Source organism: Periplaneta americana, chromosome 12, assembly GCF_040183065.1.
Source record: "Periplaneta americana isolate PAMFEO1 chromosome 12, P.americana_PAMFEO1_priV1, whole genome shotgun sequence".
Classification (NCBI taxonomy): domain Eukaryota; kingdom Metazoa; phylum Arthropoda; class Insecta; order Blattodea; family Blattidae; genus Periplaneta; species Periplaneta americana.
In genome coordinates this window covers 176,160,424-176,184,682 of record NC_091128.1, presented here as the reverse complement: position 1 = coordinate 176,184,682, position 24,259 = coordinate 176,160,424, and the positions used below count along the sequence as shown (strand labels likewise).

The following is a 24,259-nucleotide window of genomic DNA, read 5'->3' as shown; positions in this document are numbered from 1 at the left end:
ACTTTAGGCTATATGGCACTCATAACACTTTCTTTAAAGGAGAGGTTATAAGGGGGCCTGAAGTCAACAAATTGAAATATGTCGCTTATTACTGAATTTTTAGACAAAAGTTACATAAAAAAAGTTGCTTAAAATTTATTCCGACAAGTTTCATTCCATGCACAATTTTGATAGGACTGATATTTAACGAGATATATGAGTTTTGAAATAACAATGCGTTTTATACCATTGCTGCCTCAATGACATTAATATAATGAAGTGAAAACTGAACGCGTTTTGTGATCACGATCTTGAATTGTAACTAGGAATAATGTTTAAAACGAAAATGTGACAACCCCGCTTGATATTACAAGAACTAATTCGTACAAAAAAAGAAATATCCAACACAAACTCTACCGCTAGGTCTTTAATTGAAAGATTTTACTATACAATAATTTGATACAGTCATGCAGCATGGTAGCAGTGGCATCTGTTGGGGACCCAAGCAACTGTAGATGGGTAGAGACGAAACTAGCGCTAATTTTAGCAACTTGTAAAACATTGTTTTGTCCGCAAATCCTCGTCATGTATAATCTCTTGGCTTAGATTATCAGTGTCGTCACGTACCGTTCTCTATGTAGTACGAGGTCTCGTTGTAGCGGTCATCTGTGAAGCCAGGCCGCTTCGCCTTCAGCGCCTTCGTCTCCAGCTTCGCCTGCAACAAAGATACAGCTCATACAGTACGTGCAAACAAGCAGCCGATGACATGTGAAAGTGAAGATCACGTAAGAGGAGTTCCTAAAAGGATAATTTGGCCGTCTCTGCAGTGCTGCCAACTAATACCAGATATCACCAAAGAGTGTAAAGTCACAATGCCGTATACTGAAATAATAATAATAATAATAATAATAATAATAATAATAATAATAATAATAATAATCCTTAACGAGAATATTGTACGAAATGAAAATATAAAAATTGGAAATTTATCCTTTGAAGAGGTGGAAAAATTCAAATATCTTAGAGCAACAGTAACAAATATAATTTTTTTTTAATAATAATAATATTTATTAATACTATACACTTGAGCTACATTAGGCATTGCAGCCCGAAAGAGCAGAAGCTCGTGCTCGGGCGCAGTTCAGATCAGTTATACAAAATATATCACAAAATTACGAGAGTTCATTGAGCACAATAACATTAATAAATGGTAAAATACATACAGCATGTAATAACAGGGTCTATATACAAATAGAAAATACAGAAGTACATGAATATTAGAGTAACAATTTTAACTCAATTAGCTTAAACAATTAAATAATTAATCTGATTTGTTTCTTAAATCTATGTGTGTTAAGTGTACTTAGCTCAGGGTAAGCTCTAATTAATGTATTAAATATTTTGGGTCCAAAATTTCTGCTGTGTTTTAATCCAGCAGTTGTGTGGCATTTGGGAGTATTTAGAAAGAAACTGTAGTTTTGTCTCGTCTGGTATTCATGAGGATCATATTTAAATTTATTGTGGTTTTTATGGAAGTAAATCAGCAATTTTTGTTTATAAATTTGTTCTAGATTTGATACGCCAAATTCCTGAAAAATTAATTTTGTTGGGTAATCAAAAGGTTTATATATAAATGATACTCTGAAGGAAATTAAACACAGAATAAATATGGGAAATGCCTGTTATTATTCGGTTGAGAAGCTTTTATCATCCAGTCTGTTGTCAAAAAATTTGAAAGTTAGAATTTATAAAAAAAGTTATATTACCGGTTGTTCTGTATGGTTGTGAAACTTGGACTCTCACTTTGAGAGAGGAACATAAGTTAAGGGTGTTTGAGAATAAGGTGCTTAGAAAAATATTTGGGGCTTAGAGGGATGAAGTTACAGGAGAATGGAGAAAGTTACACAACGCAGAACTGCATGCATTGTATTCTTCACCTGACATAATTAGGAACATTAAATCCAGACGTTTGAGATGGGCAGGACATGTAGCACGTATGGGCGAATCCAGAAATGCATATAGTATTAGTTGGGAGGCCGGAGGGAAAAAGACCTTTGGGGAGGCCGAGACGTAGATGGGAAGATAATATTAAAATGGATTTGAGGGAGGTGGGATATGACTGTAGAGAATGGATTAATCTTGCTCAGGATAGGGATCGATGGAGGGCTTATGTGAGGGCGGCAATGAACCTGCGGGTTCCTTAAAAGCCAGTAAGCAAGTAAAATAATAATAATAATAATAATAATAATAATAATAATAATAATAATAATAATAATAATCACTGAAAATGCAGTACACATTAAATCAACGACTCTTCCTTGTGAAGCAACACTGCATTACGAATTCAATCACAGCTACTCAAAGGGCGTACCAGAGAGAATTTGGTGTTCGTAATCCCCCCATCTAAAAGAATAATAATTTTGATGACAATAAATATACAGAATTTCCAGTTTTTATATTTCCATTTCGTACAATATTCTGGTCACCAGACATAATCATAAACTTCGGTTCTTCAAACTTTCAAATCCATCCAAATAATTATTTACTTCCAAATCTATCGCTTTACTTGCTTTAAGTAAAATTCCCATGTTTTCCTTGTGGATTTTCTCCTAACATATTCACGTCATCCGCATAGACAAGAAGCTGATGTAACCCGTTCAATTCCAAACCCTCTCTGTTAGCCTGGACTTTCCTAATGGCATATTCTAGAGATTATTATTATTATTATTATTATTATTATTATTATTATTATTTGTGCACTGCAGCTATCCCCTTCGGTAGCATCCGCCACTGTTGATATAAGGCAGAGAGGGTAATAAAGTCCCTGTTCAATTTGAGGCGCTGTGGGTAATAAGACGATAACCCCTTTGTTTCCTCCGTGATGCCTTAATGCTAGAACCAAGAACGTTACAGATATGGGCAGAAATCAAGTTTTGTAAGTTTGTCCTTGCTATCCGGAATAGAGAGGAATTCTGAACTCGAGCGGCAACTGTTTACTTCAGTCGGCCGTGATCGTTTGTAGTTCGCCCTGTTATCCGCAACGTGTCGCGTTACGCAGACGCTCCATTGCAAGAGCATGCATGTGCTGTTAGGAACTCGATCGCTACTCTTACGTCTAATTTGATCCCTGCTAAGTAAGAACAACCCTTCGGTTTGTCGTCATACGGTTGTGTTGTAAACCATTTTTCATGTCTATTATAGTGAGGACCTCGTAAGAACTGTTCCTAAAAGGCTAATTTGGCCCTCTCTTCAGTGTTGCCAACTAATACTAGATATCACCAAAGAGGGTAAACACACAATGCCATGTACAATAATAATAATAATAATAATAATAATAATAATAATAGTAATAACAATAATAACGACGATATGATCACATATCACCGTCCTTCGCAAGTCTTTCGTGGCTCCGACTTAAAGAACGTAGAACTTTACACACTTTGTCTTTACTCTTTCGAATTCTGCACACTTCAACACCAAATTACCTTTTGTCTCGTTTCTCTTATCTATACTCTAACCACGACATAAATACCAGATCACTTATCTGTGGCACGCTAAGTATACCTCTTCATAGAACATCTCGTTATTCATCATCTTTTACAATATCCACCTCGCGTCAATGGAATTCCTTGTCACAAAGTATTAGGGGCTGCAAGACAATAAACACCTTTAAGAACAGCTTAAAAGATAACCTTATTAGCATTTCACTCCAATCATACTCATTTAAACTATCACTGACTACATTGTTACTTCTTCCTTTAGACATGCATCCTGATAGTGCTGTATTTTCAAAATTCTATGTATTTTAGCTTAATTCTGCTACACAGTTTATTTCAGTGTTTAATTAATAGTTCATAGTATTTTGTTGTTTAATTCGTAAATAACTCTTGTATACATGTAATTCTCATCTAAATCAAATTGTTGAATTCTTGTAAGTTCATGCATATGTATATACTCTTTTGCTGGTTGAGTGGAAGAGAAGGCCTTACGGCCTTAACTCTGCCAGCTAAAATAAATCATTATTACTATTAATAACAATAATAAATAATAATAACATATTATTAACAATAATTACTTATTTACTACATCTCATCTTTATGTTGGGAGGTGTTTTCTAAATAGTTCAATAATTTGTGACAAAGTACGCCTATATTTTCCTCCTGAACCTCTCGCATATTATGTTGGAAATTAGTAGATTAATATTTCTGATATTAAAATGTATTTTGTCTGACAACATGAAATTCATTGCTTTGACTAAACACTTTACGATTCACGAGACCTAACCTAAAAATGTATCTTGTTTTTAATCACGTGAAATGATTAGTACAAACTCCGAAAACCGAATGCCACTTTGAAATGTATGCTTCAGAATACTTACTTACTCCTAATAATGTTGCTATTCTAGTTGAATCAGTCATTGCAGAAAGGGGATAAGTCATGAAATCTTACTTTTGAGATAATCAATAAAAACTGTTTTCTTCTTCCAATACTGGAGTAATCATCATAAATATTTTTTCTTACTTTGTTTATGAATAGTGAAGTATAATACATCATGTTAGACATCTGACATCTCAAACACTTTTGTTTAAAGTTGTTTAATCGAACCATGACTTATCCCCTTTCTGCAAGGAATTGTTAAATATAAAAGAAAAAATATATAAATTACAATTTTGGGCTAATGTAATATTTGAAAACTAACTAAATGTTAATAATTACAATGATAACGATGTTTCGTGTATAATTACTACATTACTGTCACCATTTACATATATATATTTTTTTTCATTTCAATCATTATTCCTACTACAGAAATGTACTAATATGTAATTTTATATCACAGTTTTAAATCAGAACTCTACTTTTAAACTAAAACTTAAAAACTGCATATAGGAGAGCACAATAAAAATACACTAAAGTACTACACAAAATCATTTGTTTCAATTTTTACAGAGTGTATTGTCAGACGTTGGAAGCCACGTCGTCTGTAGATTCCTTGTCACAAGGTGGCCAGTTCTCTTCGTAAAAGGAAGTGTGTTCCAATGGAATGTATTGCCTCACTGTCGATACGTCTCCAAGTTTTTTTTCGTATTAATGGGAATTTTCCCATTGTATGCTTTTGTGTAGCCATTACTATGCGTCCAGAACCTGGTTTTTTCATACAGAATCTGTGTTTCCTCATTTCACTACCAATGAATAAACTGGCAGTCACAAATCCTGAATCATCTTTAGAGTAAACAAATTCACTGAATTGTGCTGAAGAAAACATATTCTTATCTTTCCCTTTCTTCCTCAGTGTGTCTAATGAGCAGGTGGTTTTCTTGTAATACTCTGGCCACCAGCATTTAAAATTCAAAATATCATCAGTAGTAACTGATTATACAGAAAATCTGTTGTTTGTGTTTGCCTGGTGGATCAAGGTATTGTATTGGTCTGGCACGTAGTATACCCTGTCTGTCTTCCTTAGTTTGCGCTTCACTACACCAAAGTTGCGGTCACAGGGAAGAAATGAATGGCCTCGTTGTGGAAAATAATGAATGATTTTGTTAAATCTCCCCATTTGGGTCAGTGCAAGCAGGAATCGAATTAAGGTATGATTTTTATTTTGCCCTCCACAGTTATCAGAGAAAAGATACAATTCCTTGACTGAAGAAGAGACATTATTTTCAATGTAGTTCAGAAGGAACACACTTCATTTGAAGATTTGTGGCCTATACCTTCATGATAGGAATAGAAGTGCGCCGTATGGTCTTTGAAATTGTGAATGTTGAAAATTGATGACCCAAAGTTGCGTCTAAACAAACAATGAGTATTTCATGTTGAAGATATACCGATAAGCTGTCACAATTTGACTATAATTATGTGTGTATATTCCGCCTTTGCTTATCATACAATATGAATGAATTAATTAGTCATATTTTCTCATTAACGTTTTCGGTACGTAACTTGTACCATCTTCAGATGTTTGTATATGATGCTAATTGTTAACCAAGCCTGTGGGTGCATGTATCTGGACTTAAATGGTCAGTGTTTTTGTGCATGCTGTGCGATGTCGGTGAAGTGTTGTCATGATTACACAAATGATCACCTTAACTCTTATAACCCACAGGCTTGGTTAACAATTAGCATCATATACAAACATCTGAAGATGGTACAAGTTACGTACCGAAAACGTTAATGAGAAAATATGACTAATTAATTCATTCATATTGTATGATAAGCAAAGGCGGAATATACACACATAATTATAGTCAAACAATGAGTAGTTTCTTACCTACATTGTTCTCCTGTTGTATGGGCTGCTACAGACTTCCCAATGGAATTGACGTTCCAATGCCTTCAGTTTATTTTCCTTATTTACATTTCTGCGGTAGTTAATTTCATTGCGTTTACGTTTACCACTAATAACACAGTTTTCTTCCCCTGGGTCACTCACTGCTTCTGGCTTATCTGTCATTTTCCTGATCAGCTGATGGGCCCGTAACTTATTAGATCCGCGGCACTCTGTTGCGTCACGTCGTCGGTCAGTGCAGAAAGAAGATAAGTCGCTGACTTGTCCCCTTTCTGCAATGACCGATTCAATTATAATCGCTGTCTCCATGGGTATTTTCTATCGCTCACCCAAGTGCATGCATCACACCTTATGTTATATTTATTTACTCTCATCTGACTATAATCTTGAATTGTAAACACAACGCATCACATAAAATAACTATTATGTATTAATATTAATACTTACTTACTTACAAATGGTTTTTAAGGAACCCGAAGGTTCATTGCCGCCCTCACATAAGCCCGCCATCGGTCCCTATCCTGTGCAAGATTAATCCACTCTCTATCATCATACCCCACCTCCCTCAAATCCATTTTAATATTATCCTCCCATCTACGTCTCGGCCTCCCTAAAGGTAGTTTTAGATTTTTGGACAGCAGACTGAATGATAATTTTAATACTGATATTAATTAATGTTCGAATTTCACTAGCGTCCAGTAATCGGCTCAGAAATCTAGAACAATTTGAACATACATTACACTTTATAAAACAATATTCAGAATATTAAAATAGCTAATAATTACCTGTAAAAATAATATCAAATTTGTAAATTTCTTTACTGCCGTAAAGCATTTACATAATAAAATATAATAGTAATCCGTGGCGCTACAGCCCGTGAAGGGCCTAGACCGACCAGCCGGCTGCTGGCCTCACGCCCACATGCCGAAGCAGAGGTGGACGATCATCCACCCAGAGTGGAGGTATCGTGTGGTTAGCACGATGATCCCCCCAGCCGTTATAGCTGGTATTCGCAACCGGATTTCGCTACCTATCGTAGCTCCCCAAGTGCATCACGATGCTGGGTGGGCACCGGTCCCATACACTGGCCGAAATTTCATGAGAAAACTTCTTTCCCCGTGAGGATCCGAACCAGCGCGCATTCCGTAACGCGAGTCCTAGGCAGGATGCCTTAGACCACGACGCCACGGCGCGGGACCATAATAAAATATACAATTAATTAAATATCTGCAGGATTCTTTTACTGGAATGTTTTAAAGACCCACATCGGCAGCATAGTCTAGGATCTTTTACTTATTCCTTCAAGAAAATTTTTTTCTTAATCGTTTACCTTCGATGTATGTACATATGTATGTATTTTTTAATTTTATTGGGTTATTTTACGACATTGTATCAACATCTAGGTTATTTAGCGTCTGAATGAAATGAAGGTGATAATGCCGGTGAAATGAGTCCGGGGTCCAGCACCGAAAGTTACCCAGCATTGGGTTGAGGGAAAACTCCGGAAAAAACCTCAATCAGGTAACTTGCACCGAACGGGATTCGAACCCGGGTCACCTGGTTTCGCGGCCAGACGCGCTGACCGTTACTCCACAGGTGTGGACGTATGTACACTATGTATGTATTTACTTATTCACACTGCAAATGGGTATACTCCCGGTGGCAGTGGTAACTAATTACACTCAATAGTGACAATTAATAATAAACAATTAATAATAACTAAATGTATATTAAGCATGAAAAGTTTTGTTTATTTAGTTTTTATAATAGCTGAGATATAAGAAAAATGAATTTCACTAAATTTTTTCAGACCAGTGGTGTACCTCCCCCTCCCCCCTCAAACAGGAAGTCGTAGAAAGTTTTTGCATTTTCTCGAAAAACACGATTCTGTATGTGGCACGTTCTGTTTCTAGACCCTTCACGCTGACTACATTAAATTATACATCGGCACGACAGATCACGAGTCCTGCACGTAGTAACCATTGCGAGTGAAGAATCCTGATTTCACATGTTTATGAATCCACAGAGATGGCAACGGATTGATAGGTCAGGTGATGGCGAAGACGACAGCGGTGACAGTACCCAGTAGTGTTGGTGGTTGTAGTCAATTCAGCAGGGGGCCGGGTCGCCGCCATGTTTCACAGGCCCTGCAATCTATGACAGCAGCAACAGGTGCCCCAACTTTGACAATTCGACAAGTTGGAGCGTGCCCGAGAACATGTGCCTCTACTGCGTCTGGGCCTCGTTCCCGCCCTTCAGATTTTTCGAAGCAGGGTTGCCGGATTGGGCTACAAGTAGCCAATTGGGCTACTTAAAATTTTAATTGGCTATTGATTTTTACCATTGGGCTACTTGCGATTTTTTGGGCTATTAAAAAATTTTCGGGGCTATTTTTGGGCTATTTTTTTTCTGATTTTAATTTGTGGAAAATTAATAATGATAGGTGTAGTAACAGTCTTCCTCTCCATGAAAAAAACCTGTTACAGTGTACGTCTCGCTTTACTCCACAACCACCTTAAGCACGAGAAACGACGTACCTATGCGAAATATATATTTATTGTACATGTCACATGACCAAGCCAGTGTAAGGGGATTTTCTCGTTTCACCATGACCAGTGCCAGCAGAAATGCAGCCTGCAGGCACATAATAATCAGTTGCTGTTTTTCCTCCAATTCAAGCGTTAGTATTTTGTGAATGCCGATGTAGTTTATTGCAATAATCTTAAATTAGGAACTAGGATCTTTTGTAAAAGTGATATACAGTTTTTAAGTTATATTAGAGACTTAATTTTTTTTACTTTTTTGTATCCTAATTATAATGTAGGCTAATTATAGAGTTCTGAGCCCTATAGTGAAATAATTTTAAGAGAACTGTGTTTGTTATACAGGGACATCATTTTATTTTTACTTCAATTTTTATTGTACCTGAGTTTTTGAATGTACTTCACTCCCACCCCTTCTACTAAAGAAGTTCCAACTCCACACAGAGCCAAGACCGCAGATAGTAAGCAGTACTGAGTTACTGAGTATAGTACGTTCCAGAAATATGTTCGCGTTTTCCAGTGATGAAAGAGCTTTCAATATTGAATCATATTTTCGCACAGGTACTGTCCGTTTGCCTACGTCGCATCCCGATTTCCCCCACCTGCTTCTGCTCGCCCCTCTGTAATAGCTGGGCTGTCTTAGCTCTTTTCTGAAAACATTAATTTCTCTTAGGAATTGGAAGTTTACGTAATATTATACAGCTGTTTAATTTAACTTAAATAAAAGGACCTCGTTAAGTAATTAACTGTCACGTGATTTCCTCCCTTTCTACAATCCTGCGGTATAACCACTTGGACGGACAGTAGATAGCATGTCTGAGTAATTTTATATTTTCGGGTCGGGCAGAAGTGAAGATTGAATTTACAGAACGTAGAGTAAGTACAGAATCATTTCAACATGAGTTACTAATACGAAGGACGAAACTGGCAATTGGAATTAGATGCAATAGTCTATAGTGCGATAGTATGCACAAAAGAACTGAAGCCTGTATCGAAATGAACGGCCACCATTTTCAAAATTGTGTTTAAATATTCATATTATGATTATTTTTCAATTTAACTTCTTTCTCTATATTGTACGCTAATGTTCTGTAGACAGTATAATATACACTGCATAATGAATACGTTCGCATGGATAACTCACTTCGTGAGTAAAAACACTTATTCTTAATACAGTACTGTACTTTGATTAAAGAAAAACCTAATGAAAATTATCAAACTCAAAATCGCGATATTTCCTAGTTTACGTAAATGGATGAACTACTTTTCTTCCTTCCTACACCTAGTAGAGTGATTTGTGTTTTACGCCAGTATCATCGAACTCCAGTCTTGGAGGGGGGAGCAAGCGGTGTTTCCGGTTCTCTAAAGGTATAGACAGGTTAATATTAAAAATGTTAGTAAAAATAAAATGATGTCCCTGTAGAAGTGATATACAGTAACATTTTTAAATTGTGATAGTGAATAACTTTTTATACATTTATTTTGTTTTGTGATTATACTGAAAATGGAAATATTTATTATTTCGTTCTGTAATTGCTGAAAATGGGAAATTGGGAGAAGTATACCAAAACGTTTAATAGCCAGTGGTTAAACACTGGCTTCAGGATGTGAAAGACGGCAGCAATGAAGCAGATTGTAAAGTTTATAAAGTTCAAATTAGTGCTCATAAAGGAGACTTGAAAAAAAAAAAAACATTCCGATTCAGTTAAACATAGGCTACATAATCCGCGAAATATATTGATAGAAGAATTCAAAACGCAAATAAAGCATATTTTGGATTATTGAGGCACTTTAAGTCAAGACTTCTTACAAGGGAAACAAAATGCAATATTTATAATGTTCTGGTAAAACCTGTATTAACATATGGCAGAGAAACGTGGAGCCTCTCAAAGACTCATATGTCAAGATTGAGATCCTTTGAAACCAAAACTCTAAGGAAGATATATGGCCCAATATGTGATAAAGGAGAATGGCGAATAAGATACAACTTTGAACTTTACCAACTATATAAGTCCCCTGATGTGGTTACAGTCATTAAAATATCAAGATTAAGATGGGCAGGACATGTGCAAAGGATGGCAGATCATGAGATACCCAAGAAAGTTATGGGAAATAAATTTGAAGGAAAAAGGAGTGTAGGACGACCAAGACTGCGATGGATGGATGGAGTGTTAGAGGATCTAAAGAAAGTGGGAATTAAAGGATGGTGGTTGGTTGCCAGGGACAGAGATGCATGGAAGAGAGTTCTAAGGGAGGCCGAGGCTCAAATTGGGCTGTAGCGTCGATGATGATGATGATGAATCCGCGAAATATAAATTTGCCATTTATATTGGGCTACTTTTTCTGAATTTTGACTACTTTTCCAGGGAGCTTTCGCTACTTTTAGTTATACCTATCTGGCAACCCTGTTTCGAAGCCTTACAGTCATGGAACCGCAAATATTCGTAGTTTGTGCACATGGACGCGCAACCATGGTGAGAGGGGTATAGTGCAAATATTTTGATATTTGTTTAAGAAAAATGGAAATAAAATAACGCCCTATTTACTTTTTCCCCTTGACCTTATAGTTTTTCCGTATGTGTCACGTATTTCAAGGTATGATGTTTTATGAATGGTACTGTCGGTGACTCAGGAGAAGACGAGAGCGGACTGAGGAGGAAGGGATGTGAACAGATAACGTACGACAACACGTGCAATATTTGTACTGCAGTAAGCGGAAACATTAGGTCTCCTCCTGTTCAACTTAGCTTTAATTTCCTTTGTTACTCATGTTTCCTGCACGAGTAATAACCTGGCTACTAGGATGCTATCTGAGCGATGTTTATAATGATCAACAGCGATAGTCAAGAAGGTCACATTCTTGCCCCTCGTCTTCTCCTGAGTAACGGAAATTAGTACCGTATTAGCCCGAATATAAGCCGCACTTTTTATCCGATTTTCAACTGCAGAAATCAGGGTGCGGCTTATATTCGCTACACTTTTACATACCATGTGATGTTTAAAAATTAAGGCAGCGTATAGGTAATTATATTCCATGTTGAATCTTTCGTACACTACTTTTAACACTTGAATATAAATAATTGATTAAATGGCGATCTTACTCGTGTTAATTATGTAAGCATGTGCCGCTTACAGCTGTTTCGGTGCTACTTGACACCATTCTCAGAGCCTACTAGATCTCGGCGCTATCTCAACTTCGCTGCCTGTTGTGTGGGTGCGTTCGTGTGATGAAGAGTTGTGTCAAATAGTGTGTGTGTGTTCTGAAATTGATCTGTGTGTTGAGAATTTGATTAGGTTGTGTTTTAGTGTGTCTGTATATTTCATATTGTTCTAGTGTGTTGAGTTTTTGGTTTTTGGGTTGTATGTGTAGGATTTCCATGTCCGCATTTGTTATTGTATGTGTGGTTAGCATTAGTTATGTGTTCGGCATATGTAGATGTATTGTGTCCTCTGGTTATTGCTTTAATGTGTTCTTTGTATCGAGTTTGGAATGATCTGCCTGTCTGTCCAATGTAGAAATTGTCGCAACTATAAGTATGAACACTTCGCGTCGGTACCTTAGATGTAGCAGGACTGATTTCAATGACCTTCAAACAAGCTTGAGCGTGAGATTCTGCTTTTTCCCTGGAGTTGGCGCTGACATCACACCAGATAGCAGTCGACACAGCGGAAATGTAACACACACAATTAATACAATCTAGGTACATTACGTACTCAAAATTATCTGTAATGTCTAGACTCTAGAGTTCCTTTATAATGAGAGTTGAGACGTTGACCCCAACAACAATTAAAATATGTACTGATTTAACAGCACTGAAAATGGAAAAACAAAACTCCTATGAGAACTAAAACCATATACCTATATTATATTGTATACAAATATTAAACGAATTTGATACATGATTTTATAATGTATTATACTTTTTATAATCCGTGGCGCTACAGCCCATGAAGGGCCAAGACCGACCAGCCGGCTGCTTGCCTCACGTCCACATGCCGAAGCAGAGGTGGACGATCATCCAACCAGAATAGAGGTATCGTGTGGTTAGCACGATGATCCTCCCAGCCGTTATAGCTGGTTTTCGAAACCGGATTTTCGCTACCTATCGTAGCTCCCCAAGTGCATCACGATGCTGGGTGGGCACCGGTCCCATACACTGATCGAAATGTCATGACAAAATTTCTTCCCCCATGAGGACTCGAACCAGCGTGTAACGCGAGTCCTAGGCAGGATGCCTTAGACCACGACGCCACGGCGCGGGACACATTTTTTATAATATCATTTATTATATATAAAACATAAAAATGATTATTACAGCTAGATTATGATTGAGAAATAAGGAAAAACTGTTAACTTGAATTTATTGGAAGCAAAGCCGTTACTGGATTATGTAACGAGGTAGGCGATGTTTGTATCTTGTGTTTCAACCAACGAGTTAGAAAGAGAAAGATATAGAGTGGTCATTGCGCCGCCATGTTTGAAGAAAATTGAACGCCCGTCGGTAATGAACTTATGCGCCCAAAACAAAGTGGGCGTGGTGATAACCGACATTAGAATCGTCAGCTGTCTTAATTTCGTTTGCATAAATCAGTTAAACTGAAGTGGAAAAACCTAGTATTTCGTCAAATACGTGCTAGGAACTTAATCTAAACTTATGTACGCTAAATTTAAAACACTTGAGCTATTCCTAGAAGGAATGCTTAAAAGAATAACCTAAGCAAAATTGTCATGTAGTATGACAAGAAGTCCTAGCAAATACACTGAAGAAAATGTTAATATTTCAAGGTTCTTTTAAATGCGACCTGCAAGATTGCCTATAAAATGAACGAGTATGATTCGGATGATTTTATTTAATTGTTTTCCCAGTCTCTACACGTTGCAAAACTATTTACTATCCCATAAGATATAGAATGAAAGTAGGCCCTATCTGTAGTAAACAACCTTTACCTCCAAGCTTGTAACGTGGGTGAAACATGACAAAACACGCTTTCAGTTTTTTTGTTACAGTAAAGTATAATTATTATCGAAATGTGAACGTGAGGCCAACAGCCGGCTGGTCTGTCTGAGCCTTTCAAGGGCTGTGGCACCACAGATAATTATTAGTGTATAATTGAGCACCCACGTACAATAATGGGGTAAGTAGTTACGAAATATATTCATACTTACCCCATTATTGCACGTGGGTGCTCAATTATGTTCTTTCATGTCCTTCCAGTCAAAATACTAACAACAATACGGCCTACCCCAGAGTTCTGCGTTATTTTGGATGCGAGTGTCGAAATACAATTTTAATATTTGATTGCTCTACTAGGTTTGAAACGGAATTGTAGCGGTTTTATCCGTACTTAGTTTAACTTTATTAACAGTGAACCATTTATTTGATTAATCGTTTGTCTTCGAAATAGGCCTACTTCTTATAAGCTACAGCTCATCGTCTTCTTGTGTAAGCAGTAAGGACAGAAGGAGCAGAAATAAAGGATGCCGGTGTCGAAATACAGTTTTAATATTGTATTGCTATTTGTTTTTCACTGGGACTGAAACGGAATTGTATTGGTTTTATCCGTATTTAGTTTAAGTACATTACCAGTGAACCATTTATTTTGTTTATGCCGGGCGTTGTTACACATTTATGCAAGAAAAAAATGCTGCTAATTAACAGAACTATGGACTTAACTTCATAAAATTTACATGAAATATGATATATCAGTTGTCTTTTTCCTTTTGACATTGCAGTTATATGGAGCACACACAACAGGCATGTTTTTTCTTCGTTTTTTTGTACTTCTTACCTCCGTTATACGACATTGTAAGCAGACGAATTTTTACAAAGGTGGGCGCTTAGCTCAGATCTGCCGCGTTTCGCGGTGGCACCGCAAAGAGCGCTGTACAGGACAACATGGCCACTCTATAGTCTTCTCTTTCTAACTCGTTGGTTTCAACTCATATTCAATTATTATCGAGGAACTTTTGCGTATACTCGATTACACTAACCTCTAGCGCTTGAAAGTGGAACTAAACGCAGATGGAGAGCATGAACACACAAAAACGGAACAGGAAAATTCGCTTAGCGTCCATTCTATTAATCGCTATCCGCCGATTACGGTGTGCTCAGACTCCCAGAGGGGAGGGGGGGGGGGGAATAAATCAGGTTGTGGACCGGATGCGGCCCGCGGGCCGCCAGTTGGCTATCGCTGAAATAAATAAATAAATAAATAAATAAATAAATAAATAAATAAATAAATAAATAAATAAATAAATAAATAAATAAATAAATAAATAAATAAATATTTGAATAATTTCAAAGGAAAAATTGTTCCGGGGCCGGGTATCGATACCGGTACCTCTGGTTGAACGTACCAGCGCTCTACCAACTGAGCTACCCGGGAACTCCACCCGACACCGTCTCAACTTTTCCCTTTATATCCACACAACTCGCGTGGGCTGACGAAACGCCAGAGACCCACATCGAGTGCACACAATCTCTGTGTGTTGGGTGGATTTCCCGGGTAGCTCAGTTGGTAGAGCGCTGGTACGTTCAACCAGAGGTCCCGAGATCGATACCCGGCGCCGGAACAATTTTTCCCTTGAAATTATTCAAATCTGCTTTACAGGGAGCTTTACCTGAGACTAGATTTGCAAAACAAATATTTATTTTATTTATTTATTTATTTAACCTGACAGGATTAAGGCCATAAGGCCTTCTCTTCCATCCTACCAGATAGCACATATAAATACAAAAAAGAAATACAGACGCTGATGAAAATAATACTAATTAAAATAAATAAATAAAAGATAAGTAAACGAATAGATCGAAAAGATAATGCAAGAGAAAACAAACAGATAAATGAGTAGATAAATAAATAAGTCAATCCTTTGGGAACACAAAACTTGGTCTGCATACCCTGGTAGAATATTTCATTTGTGCGCATCTTCTGAAATACAGCCAAACAAAAGAACACGAACGGTAATATAATTGGATAAAGCACTAAGCTGTTGCAAAAGACGTAAAGCTTGGGATAATAAAGTGCGTGTCGCCCTGGTGACGCCATTTATTCCATTGATCTTGAAAGAACATCCATTCTGCTGATCCCGAAACGAGTATACTGCCGTGGAACGTAGCCTATAACGTACGTGGAGTCTTATCTTAGCAGACTCAATTTTTCGTCCGTCGCTTCGATTCATCGACCAGTTCTCCCAGCTATAGGTCAACATTGGAAATGCCTCGCTTTATACGAGTAGAATTTCAGTTGTTTGGAGATGTAGCCTATGCTACGTCTGTTATTAAATATAGGGGTCTTCGTATCTCTCCACGCGTTTCTTCATATAAGTTTCATTTTGATAGCTGTGCTCTGATATTACTGTGTCTAAATTAGTTGAAGTTAGAGCTTTCTGCCCGAATACGAGAAGGATGTTCAGCCAAATTAGGACAAATATAAAATATATATTATATTTAAATATATTGTAGTATGGAAATAAATAATAAGTGATGTACGTGTTGTAAAATAGAGAAAATGGAAATGTAGACAAAATTTAGGAGAAAACGGCTAGAAAAGAATGATTAAAGAGTAGGTAGATTTGAGAATAAGAAATAATGCAAATCATAAAAGAACAGGGAAACAAGAATTGAAAGGTAGACAGTCTAGGTATGAGAGAGAATAGAAGAGGATATATAGGGGAGAGTCGGGTAGTATCGGACATCGGGTAATATCGGACAGTGCGTTTCTTTCATCTACCACCATATGGTAGTACCTGAATGACATGGTTACGTTTCTCTATGCGACGTCACAGAAATGTAACCATGTCAATCAGGTACTATCATCGTGTGGTAGATGAAAGAAACTCACTGTCCGATATTACCCGATGTCCGATACTACCCGACTTTCCCCTAGACAGCAATTCAATTAAAACAGAAGGTTAGGGAAATACTTGGCAAATGGATATAAAAGGATGTATACATTTTGATTACACAACTTTTAATACACAATACGTTTTCCGAAATAAAAGGATGGTATATATTAACCTCTTCCCTTACTATATATTTTACCAGTTTTGTGAAAAAAAAGTGTCATATTTTTTATTTTCGTAAAGAGGTCATTTAATACTGCAGAATCACTGTACATCACTAATTTTCTTACATACCTAAAAATCACTATGAAGTAGACATACATTCATACCTGAATTATTATCCAGAGTTATCTCGTGCACCTTGATTCCAGCTCTGGTAGTTGTCTCACTTTGATTTTCTCCTGAACTATTTACCAACTTATGTTTTTTTATGGATTAATTTATGAGGTACAATACCAGTGCTGTTATCAAGGCGTTAAATGTTGCTTGTCGTGTCATAGACTCGAAAGCAGGGTATCGCGCACAGTGGCACATTGCATTCCGGACAGTAGTATCTGCTCTCCTATATGAAGAATGGTGTAGCAGTCATTGAATATTTGTACCAGTACATCTGTTCTTCAGATTTGTGAATAATGTTCTGCAGTACCACTATGCCCAAAAGTACACGTATTTCAGAGTCTGTAGTAGGCCGCCACGAATTATTTTCAGCATTCTGTGAACACTTATTAGCATGCCGAATCGTCTCCTCGAATATAAAGTTGATGAGGTCATTATTAAGGAATAATTTTAAAAAATTGAGAATTATCGTTATCAGAAACAATGTTAAAATTTCAGGGAATGGGGACCTCTGAGGTGCAGAAGAAATGGTGCCAGATGTCCTCTATTCAAACCACTGTCGAAAAGATGCCACATCAACTGATCTGAATTTGTTTGTTGGTCTGTAACTTCGTCTTCTGATACCGACGTTTCATTTCCTAATCTTCTACAGGAATATATTCCTGATCAAAAGTTTCGGAATCACTAACTTGATCCATCTTTACACAAAACAGCACAAAAAACACTACACACAAACAGAAACCGCCAAAACTAACTAGCATCTACTCACTACTGTGTGTGAATGCTATATGAGTGTAGAATTCCACTCGCAAGGAAGAAGTACAAAAAACACCACCAGATATAGCAATATCACTAACTTCTGTAGCCACGTAGTAAGGAAAAGGTTAATGAAAGAATGGAAACGTATATATTCGGGATATAATCCTTAGCGGCGAAAATGGGACTCAAAAACTCGGGTTAATAAATTTCGACACAAGTTAGCAACCCGAGTTAACTCGGGTTAATCAGAGAAGTGGTTAAAGGGATGGTGATTCGAAAAACAGAAATGTAAAGGCCCAGCATAACTATGAATTGTAGCTATTATTTTCCTCTCTGTGTATGCCATTCTAATCATTCTAACACAGGCATGTCAATTGATGCCCAGAGGCGCAAGCGCGCGCTTTAGAGCTCAGGAGAGCCTGAGCGCTTTACAGCAAAAAGGAAAGAGAAAGACGAAAGACGTAGTATATGCCGCTTGGTCCAGCTATGTACAGGGATGGCCAGCACTGATTCAATAGATAAAGGGAAGAGAACTTATTAAAACTGTATCCATGGTAATTTTTAGATTTGTCTGAGAAGTATAACTGCATTATAAGAATGTAAGTTTTAATTTTAATGTTCATTTTTCACAAGTTCGTTCTTTTTATTCAAAAGGAATATTTTTTCAACCTTTTTTTATAGAAAAGTGAAATTTTCAGATATAGGCCTATTTTTTAGTAGTCTTACAGATACTGGGACAATGTTTTCGTAAATCTAATATACCGTATATACGTATTACTGAAGATAGTGTATTACAAATTTTTAAAATATTCGCATGGAAATTGTTTGTAAGGAAATGAATTAACAAAGCAACTACTGTTACATCATAAACAAAAGATATGTGCACATGTGTTGTAAAAACGTCAGCTCTATAACTTCAGCAGATTTCGAGAAAATAATTTAATATTCTGACGATAGGAAGTTGCGCGCCAATATCACCTTAAAAGCATAATGCGATAAGAGTTTTGTTATGTAATATTAGTTACACTTAAAACATATACAGTCCACATCTGTGGAGTAACGGTCAGCGCGTCTGGCCGCGAAACCAGGTGGCCCGGGTTCGAATCCTGGTCGGGGCAAGTTACCTGGTTGAGGTTTTTTCCGGGGTTTTCCCTCAACCAAATACGAGCAAATGCTGGGTAACTTTCGGTGCTGGACCCCGGACTCATTTCACCGGCATTATCACCTTCATTTCATTTAGACGCTAAATAACCTAGATGTTGATACAGCGTCGTAAAATAACCCAATACAATAAAATAAAAATAAAAAAACATATACAGCACCTAGGTAACTTTGCTTTGTACTGTAATATTATTTTGATTAGTTCATTGATTACTTTCATAAGGGTAAATATACCGTCAATATCAATTCCAAATTATCATGTCATACTCAATCTCTTTTTTTTATGAGGGGGGGATATATTTTCTTTATGAATGATGTGTTTCATTCACTTAGTATAGTATACTTAGGGTGGAATTCATAGTCGTCACTTAAAAAATGAGTGAACCCTTAAGTAATAAGTGTTTGCTTATAATAAGGGAACCCTTAAGTCAATTCCGAATTCATAGACAACACTTATTTTCACGTAATGAGTGCTCACTTACAGCTGCCGGACATGACGTCATAACAAAAGCTGACTCTCATTGAACTAATCGAAAGCAGCTCTGCATGTGGAGTTGCTATGACAACGAGTTATCAATATTATTGTACTGAATAAGTTAGATACAGCAATAGTTTCATGATATGTTAAATCCTAGTTGCATGTCAGTTACAGTTATAATCAGATATCCTACTAATTGGAACACATGTTGTGTAGTAGTGAATTTCTTAAATAAATTAATTAAGCCTATTAGGCCTACTATATAATACTCTATATTGAATTTATTAACATAGTGTTATATTTACTCTATAATTTGCCAATTATAGCTACATTTTACATTTTTGGCTATGATATCTATACTTAACCCCTTTTAATTTATTTTTATTTAGTATTTTTCATTTATATCTAGATCTGTGTCTTTTATTTAGGTAGTATCTACTTGTTTTTTTTTATTTTTAATTTGTAATTAAATTTGTATCTGCTTTTATCTCTTCTTTTCATGTTATATGCAATTCTATGTTTTTTTAACAAATATCTGTACTGTCTATTGTAATTGGGGCTTTGCCCTGTTATATAAATAAATAAATAAATAAATAAATAAATAAATAAATGAATGAATGAATGAATAAATAAATAAATAAATAACGATCAATTTGGCTACAGCAAGAACTTCGAATTGATCTGAAAACGATATCGCTTCTTAAATTTCAGTTCACTATACATTTCCAGAGGATTCTCCATGTCTCTAATATACCTTTTTGGGACACGTATATTTTCCTCATTCGTTCAACAAACTCCACAAAATCCTCAAAATCATTCTCAGTATACATTTTGAAAATGACTGGTCACTTAAGGGTACAGATCAGCTCACTTAAGTAATCACTTAAGTAATCACTCATTATGTGAATGAGGGACAACTATGAATTAGAAATGAGTATAAGTAACCACTTAAGGGTTCACTCATTTATAAGTGACGACTATGAATTCCGCCCTTATACTACTATGGAATTTATGTTGATATTCCTTCTTAACTCTTTATTATGTTATTAAGATTTAAAAAACAAGTGCAATATTAAGAAATAGGTGTTAGTACTTTTGTTTTACAGACAATGTAGATAATATCAAACAGAAAGAAGCCATATAAAAATAACGTCATAAAGTTTGAAGATTGTGCACCACTGTTTTCTTAATCCAACAGGCTGCTTATTCCTCTTTCCATGCCTAGCGCTTGATACCCGCACACGACGTCAAGATAAAAAAATGCGCTTGGTTTGACATGACTGTTCTAACATGTCTGATAATACTAGTATCCCTTGCTCCTGCAAATGAGCATATATGCTATTTAGGTGTAAATTTTCTGACTTTTGTATATTCGATTCCCTAACCGTTTCAAATGTAAATCATTTTACCTTTTAAGTGTTTTTCCAAATTATATATAATACGCTACGGTGTAGCTCTGTCGGCTAAGGCGCTTGCCTACCGAAACGGGTTCGATCCCCGCTTGGGCTGATTACCTGGTTGGGTTTTTTCCCGAGGTTATCCCCAATCGTAAGGCAAATGTCAGGTAATCTATGGCGAATCCTCGGCCTCATCTCGCCAAATATCATCTCACTGCCACCAATCTCATCGGCGCTAAATAACCTCGTAGTTAATACAGCGTCGTTAAATAACCAAGTAAAAAAATACGCTTTGTTAAATCTGGCAGCCTTTTCATAAAGGAAGCTTAATTTATTATTATTATTATTATTATTATTATTATTATTATTGTTATTATTATTATTATTATTATTATTATTATTATTATTATTATTATTATTAAGACTGACAAATAAATATACATATCGATATTATTCATTCATTCGAGTTTTTCCAATTTAAATGTTTTAAAACAAAAATGTGAGTGCGGGTCTGTGCTGAAGGTCTGATCTCGTGACTCTAGAACGGGTCAGCAGCGCTTCACTTATCCTGCAATCACAACTTTCGTGTTTATTTATTCATACACAGCCTCCATGAGCCAGGGCATAACCACTTACACATGGTGGCCGTGGGAGAAACTTGGCAACGACTTTTATCAGCCTCCGGTGCGTGCTGCATGAGTTGCATCGCGTCAGCCTTGGCGTGCATCTGTTCCCATAGCAGCGACTACAAACTGTTCCAAGAACCATGTAATCCAGCGCAGCGTCAAACGTTGTTGCCATTGTTTAAGCACGGTCAATTGGATGCCTTTGAATAACGGCTACTATTTTGAAAACAACAATGCAGGCCAGCTGCCCGCCGTAGTGCTGTCAATTGTTCCTAAAATTACATCATTTTGGAAGTGGACCATTCAACGAACGTCCAGTTTATTACCGCGACATATTCGATCCAATGTCGCCAACTTTTCGACAAATTGCTTTCGGTTTAATTTCAATTACACATCGAATATTTCATAAACATGAGAAACCAGCCAAGAAACAAGTGAAACACGGCTTTTCTCTTAGAAAACATGCGAGATGGACGTTTTAAGAACAAGTATAATATATAATTAAAAATCAAATCAGTTATTTTGTGTGAATGTGAGTGTGATTGTGAGTGTGCCGGGTTAATATTAATTAACCAATCATCACAAATATAAAAATACATCAGGACTGTCGCTGGGCAGTAACCTGAACACACGTTTCAGCGTCACATTGTTGACAAGTAACTCCATCTGTTAGCACAACCATGAAGCATCTAATAGATGCTATACAGTTACCAACAACGGAAAAAAAAAAAATCAGTTATAAAGCTGAAGTAGACCAGGTACTGTACCATAGAATACAAGGCAACCTTACATACACCACGGTTCTGCTAGTTGCATAAACAACAGGCGACGTTATCTATCAATGCCCTTAAAATTGACGTATAACAAGATTCTATAACATACGGCTTCGTGATATAGCAGTCAGCATTAGTGACTACAAGTCATGAGATCTCGGGTTCCATTCTCGTCGTGAGCATGGAAATTTGGCCTTAACGAGACTAAATATTATTTTAATGTACCGAAGTACATATGATATTTCCATGCAGATATTCTGCGTCATCATACGATGAAAGAGTAATGGAACGGAGAAAAATTCTCTCCGGCGCCGGGATTTGAACCCGGGTTTTCAGCTCTACGTGCTGATGCTTTATCCACTAAGCCACACCGGATACAACTCCGACACCGGTTAGAATCGTCTCAGATTAAGCTCCAACTCTTGGGTTCCCTCTAGTGGCCGCCCTCTGCACTACGTCATAGATGTCTATGAACGCAGGACCGAAGTCCACACATGTGCTGAGGTGCACTCGGTATGAGTGACTAGTTGGCCGGGATCCGACGGAATAAGCGCCGTCTTAAATCACGAAGTGATTTACGCATATCATATATATTATTTTAATGTACCGAAGTACATATGATATTTCCATGCAGATATTCTGCGTCATCATACGATGAAAGAGTAATGGAACGGAGAAAAGTTCCCTCGGCGCCGGGAGTTGGAGCTTAATCTGAGACGATTCTAACCGGCGTCGGAGTTGTATCCGGTGTGGCTTAGTGGATAAAGCATCAGCACGTAGAGCTGAAAACCCGGGTTCAAATCCCGGCGCCGGAGAGAACTTTTCTCCGTTCCATTACTCTTTCATCTTAACGAGACTTTTTAACAATTTCACACATAAAGATCTAGAAGTTATGTAAGTGTACAAGATGGACATAAAGCCCCGTTATCCCCTATAAATACCTCAAATATACATACTATGTAATTCCGGTCATATTGCAGACATATATCCACTTTACACTAACTGTGTCCTAAGGCCGGGTGCACGCAGAATCGGACGCGACGCTACGTTTTGCTTCACAACGCCTCACGACAACTGATCAGCTGGTTTTGTGGGTTTGGAAAACTGGCCTAGGCTAGAAAATGGCGTCAATGAAAGTGGACTGTCTATATGAAAATGTATATTGTATTTGTTATTATTTCCTAAGGATGCTTAATACGTCTAAAATCTATAGGATTGTATGTATTTATTTACACTGCAAGTGGGCAAGCACCAGGTGGCAGTGGTATATACAATATTAACAATACACAGTTAAAATGATAAGCTATACACAATACAATTTACAATACATAATACAATTTACAACACATATACAATTTTATACACAATACAATAAGAATACACAATACAATTTAACACAATAATAATAAAACATAAAATAAAACACCTAATTTTACAACACAACCTACATAATTATCTATAGGTCCTACATAAGTTTCAATAGTCTTTCACTTTACTCTCATCTCATTCCCTGTAGTGGCACTATGACGCATTTCACTGACACTTTAGCACACATTTCACTGACACTATAGAACACATTTCATTGACGCTATAAATTATCACTGATCGGAACTGTTCACTGCACTGTAAAACCATAACTTCACTGACTCACCTCGCTTCACTGATACAACAGTTCAAATAAGTCAAATAATTACACCCTTATGCATACTTATAAACAGAACTACATTTAAACTAAACATTTCTAGTCTAAGGCCCTCTTACACGCTATTTTTAAATAATTTACAATTCAAACCAAGGAAGTAACTCGTAAGGCTAGATAAATACATGTCACCTTAAAAAAATTAAATGTTGAATGTCACCTTAATTTTAATTTGCACTTTATACACAACTTTTTAAGTTATTCTTGAATCTCCTTAAGGAAGGACAGCCCTCAAAGACCGCTGCAGGTAGGTCATTCCAATCATTTATAGTTCTATTTAAAAATGAGAATTTACCTACATCCGTTTTCTGTTTCCTGCATTTGATTTTAAAATCATGATCGTTCCTACCATAGTACGTTGGCTTTTCTAACC

The 24,259-nt window shown here is 36.7% G+C and overlaps 1 protein-coding gene across 2 annotated transcripts in view; it reads right to left on the bottom strand.

Annotated features, from left to right (window-relative positions):
- The window catches only part of LOC138711233 (pseudouridylate synthase RPUSD2-like), a 1,031,543-nt gene that overhangs the window by 96,071 nt on the left and 911,213 nt on the right, over positions 1–24,259 (bottom strand). For both annotated transcript variants that reach the window (XM_069842639.1, XM_069842638.1), the window contains exon 3: positions 607–694. In XM_069842639.1, coding sequence (XP_069698740.1) covers positions 607–694 — 88 coding nt within the window. The remainder of the gene's footprint in view (positions 1–606; positions 695–24,259) is intronic.